We start from the raw sequence: 4,614 nt of genomic DNA, 5'->3' as shown, positions 1-4,614 counted from the left end.
TTTACTCTCAGAGTTATTCCATCTGTAAAATTATGTCTATTTTTCCTTCCATCATTGGGGCATTATGAATGTACAATCCGCTGAGATTTTCTAATGTACAAAATTAGCATATCTACTTGAGGTATTAAAAAGTACAATAATATATTTTTCTTCAATGTTATTTTACATATTCCCGGAAAAAGCAAAGGGATGAAACAGAAGTAAGATGGATTCTTAATATTTGTTAAATGAGAGTGATTATCACTTGATATTCCAGTTTGGAAATTTTATTTTATTTTACTTTTAAGATTTTACTTATTTATTTGAGTGATAGAGTGAACACAGGAGCAGGGGGCTTGGGGAGGGGTGGGGAAGGAGGCAGAAGGAGAGGGAGAAGTAGACTCCCCACTGAGCAGGGAGCCCAACCTGGGGCTTGATCCCAGAACCCCTAGATCATGACCTGAGCTGAAGGCAGACACTCAACTGACTGAGCCACCCAGGAACCCTTCTAGTTTGGAAATTTTAAAGCAAATCTCAATAATTGAGAGTAGAAACTCAATAGCTTTGTATAATAATTTTTAACTCAAGATTTTAAAATACCTTTATATTTATGAGTCTTATAATATTGTTGAGAATTCTATAGACATAGATATTAGCAACTACCCTTAGGTATGAAAAATTAAAATGATTTGTTCAATGACCCAACATTAAGGATGAAACTGAATCTAATAACCCAATTTTTTTCTTTTCCTAACAAATGCTTTACATAATTGATTGAGCTATTTTTTAAAAGTAGCATTTCTCAAGGACACTTATTTTCCTGATTAGTAATAGTGCTTTTGCTGATTTGTTTTTAAAAAGCGGATATCTTCTACCTTCTATATTTTGTTTTTGTTTAACATTTGGAGATCATTTTAATTATTCTGAGTTCAGTTTTGACGTTTTCCAAGAAAACTTATTTCTTGGGGCGCCTAGGTGGCTCAGTCGTTAAGCGTCTGCCTTCGGCTCAGGGTGTGATCCCAGGGTCCTGGGATCGAGCCCCACATCAGGCTCATCCGCTGGAAGTCTGCTTCTTCCTCTCCCACTCCCCCTGCTTGTGTTCCCTCTCTCGCTGGCTGTCTCTCTCTGTCAAATAAATAAATAAAATTTTTAAAGAAAAAAGAAAAGAAAAGAAAACTTATTTCTTATGATTTATAGTCATTTTTTCTTTATCTATGACAAAGTATTGAAAGGCTGTTATAATATCAATATTATAGTAATGTGTGATAGAAATTAATACAATATAGAATACTTAAATAAGGAAATATTTTTATTTAATAAAAGTTTAAGAGAAATTAACAAATTAACCAATTTATAAAACCAAAACTGTATTTTCAACTTCCAAATAGATTATTAGAATTTGCCCAATATGAGATTTCTCTTAATGTGAAAGATACATGGGATGAACTTGAATTATTTGATCTCTGAAAAGATTATAAGGTTTCTCTAATGTTCAAACCTAATATTTAGAAGTAAAACAGTAATTCATTTGAGTCAACACCGAAGGTCAAAACATAACCCACTTTCTCTTGAATCAAAAGATGTTTACAATAGTATGTTTTCTGCAGCAAAGCCTTTTGTGGTTGCTGCTAATTACATGTTTTTCACTTCAAAGTCTTTAAAAGGAATATAGGTACAAGTAGACTGAATAAATATTTATTGGGTGAAAGAATTCAGGAAAGTCTCTGGGTTTGGAAAAATATATATATATAAAATGCCAGTAACATCTTCATTATGGAATTTTAACTTCAGCTGAATACAGAGCATCCTGTCTTCCTATATTACTGAATCAAGTCTTGAAATGATATACACCAAGCAGATGATGCCATAGGGAATGTGTAGCACTAACATTTTAATTAAAATGCAAAATGATAATCCACAGGATGCTGTAGCTAAGCATTTGATGAGCTCTAATTATATTAGTAGTAACATTCTCATTTAATAACTGAATAACTGGGTAATTAAAAACATGTAATTAAAGCAAAGTCATACCCTAATTTATGAACTCAAGGAAAACAAAAGAGCATAGTAAAACCCTAAGGAAAAATGGTTACTATAACATTATAACGAGATATATTTTTACTAATATATCTTACAAAGAAAATAAAGGTCAAACTTTGCCCAATGCTTTCTTGTTAAAATACTCTAGAAGACCAGGTGATAAATTAAGTCCTGAATCACAAACACAATACAGAATGGTTTTATCCCCATGAGTTTTTTGCCAGTCCAAAGTTATTGTGAATGGCAAAGGGTGAAAGATAATATTGGAAGACAGTAAAGAATCACTATACAAACTTTTAAAGATTAAGGCCAAGCTCTTACTTTGTTAGTAACAATTAATTACAGGGCACAGGTATATTTTTTGCTACCTGCATTGTTACCACATTTCTCACCAGATGAAAGTGGGCAGAATCTTTTAGATGTAGCCCAGTCGGAGCCCAATATGAAGGGTGGTGTGGATTAAGGTTCTCGAGAGACGACAAGGACTGAATATGCATAAGCAATCATGACGAAAGGAACTGGCCCAAGCGGAGCCTTTATGTCAGAGTTCAAGGACCGTAAGAGTCGTTATTTTGCCTGGTGAACTTGATTGACAGGAGTTGAAGAAGGCCACTCAGCCAAAAAAAACCCCGAAAAAACAAAAAAAAAAAAACCCAAACCAGCATACGACCCAATCATACCCATGAACACAGGGACTTTTCAGTCATCTCTCTAAAAATGAACTCTTCCTTGTATTTATGAAGCACTCTGAATGGTATCAGCAATATTTTTCCTCTTTCTTTGTTGCTGACACAAATTAACTCTCCAGTCTACCAAGAGCTCGAAATGTCACAGTCCCTTTCAGAGTGACACAGACCTCTTCCTCCTTCTGGCAAAATCCTCTACATGAATGAAGTTGGAGAGAGCCTTAGTGAGGTGACTATCTGATGTCTCCGTGCTGCTCCCAAAGTCATAGTTCTTGACGCAAGGGCACAGGCAGCGCACGATGGCCCGGCGGATGTAGCTGTCAAAGATATAGTAAATGAAAGGGTTGACGCAGCTGTTGGCAAATGCCAAAGGCCCACTCACCTCCATGCCCAGCTGGAGAAAAGCTGAGGAAAAGTAGAGTTCTTGCTGCAGCCCAGAGACAATGGACAGGAGCTTGAAAGTATTGAAGGGCAGCCAGGAGAAGACAAAGGCTGCCACGACAATAAAGATGATCTTTATGGATTTCCTCAGCTTTCTGTTATGTTTTCCCGAGTGTTGGTAATGCGCACACAGCCTCCTTGTGATGCAACAGTAGCAGGTCACAATGCTCACCAAAGGGACAAAGAAAGTAAAAATTAAGGCCACGAGGGCCCAAGTCAGTTTCATCGACGTAGCCCTCTTCTCTGCACAGTATGGCTTATCATCAATCAGGGTGAGTTCCCTGGACAGAAGAGTAGGCAAACCCAAAAGGCAGGAGGTAAACCAGACAGTGGCACAGACTCCGTATGCACAGTCTCTCCTCCTGAATTTCCTGGACATGGCTGGACACACGATGGCCAGGTAGCGGTCCACACTCATGCAGGTGAGCAAGAAGACACTGCAGTGCATGTTGACTGAGATCATGTAGGAGCTGCCTTTGCACAGGAAGGCCCCTGTCCTCCACAGTCCTAAAGATGCTTCTTTATCCACCCAGAGAGGCAACGTGATGAGAAAAATGAAGTCAGACACGGCCAGGTTGATGATGAAGATGTCAATGAGTCTTCGGCTGCCCCGTTTGAAGTGCAAGGCACTCATGAGGACGAGGTTCCCCAACACTCCAGTCAGGAACACAGCCGTGTAAAAGACTGGAAGGAAGACCGCCGTATAAGGAACGTGGGAGTGGGTGTCCTCAAGATCAGGATTTTTGCTGGTAGCATAGAAATAATCCAAATAAACTGAGGTTGCTTCTGGGTCCATCGCAAAGGATCAGTTGCCAAATCTGGTATTTCCTTCTCTAGGAAGTTTTTGTATAAATTTTTGAAATCACAAGGTGGCTTCTTTTATATTGTGGCTGCCTCTTCCCCACCACCCGCACCACCCCACCCCTTAAAAGATTTTGGGACAAGCATAAAAACAGAGATTAAAAAAAAATGCAGTTTCTACCAATCCTCAGAAAGGGCCTACAAGGAACAACACCCTGATTGGTGTTTGGTGGTTGTGGTTGTGGTTTTCTTTATTTGCATTTGCCTGGAGACTGGGGTGTTTTTTGACTTCTGTCTTGAAGATATTGTTTGTTTCTTTAAATCCAGGAATTAAAAAACACATCAACTTTTTCCCCCTTACCTACCTTAAAGGTATCCTTTTCTGACACTGCCAATCCCTTTGATCTAACTTTCTGTTGCACACCCAAGATACTACTTTCTTTTAGATTTTTAAGGTGAGGATGACAAAGATGCTCCTTTTATTTACATAAAAGTGAGGAAAACAGTCTTTCACTGCAGGAAGAGTGAATTAATAATTCCCCAAATCATACCAGTCCACATGTGCTGCAAACATAATGATTCCAATTAGGGTATGAGATTCTTTCCACTTATTAGGCTCTCTCAGTTCACATATAATTAATCCTGTTTCATTCAATAAGTCTTAAAT

The 4,614-nt window shown here is 38.1% G+C and overlaps 1 protein-coding gene across 1 annotated transcript; it reads right to left on the bottom strand.

Annotated features, from left to right (window-relative positions):
* Positions 1–1,275: 1,275 nt before the first annotated feature.
* On the bottom strand, positions 1,276–4,044 carry GPR15 (G protein-coupled receptor 15). Its single transcript, XM_008701967.2, has one exon. It carries the CDS (start codon positions 3,940–3,942, stop codon positions 2,860–2,862), a length of 1,083 nt encoding a protein of 360 aa, XP_008700189.1. The 5' UTR covers positions 3,943–4,044; the 3' UTR covers positions 1,276–2,859.
* Positions 4,045–4,614: the final 570 nt, after the last annotated feature.

Source organism: Ursus maritimus, unplaced genomic scaffold (assembly GCF_017311325.1).
Source record: "Ursus maritimus isolate PB19 unplaced genomic scaffold, ASM1731132v1 scaffold_4, whole genome shotgun sequence".
NCBI classification, from domain to species: Eukaryota; Metazoa; Chordata; class Mammalia; order Carnivora; family Ursidae; genus Ursus; species Ursus maritimus.
Note: the sequence above shows the minus strand (reverse complement) of the source record. Positions and strands in the feature narration are given on the sequence as shown.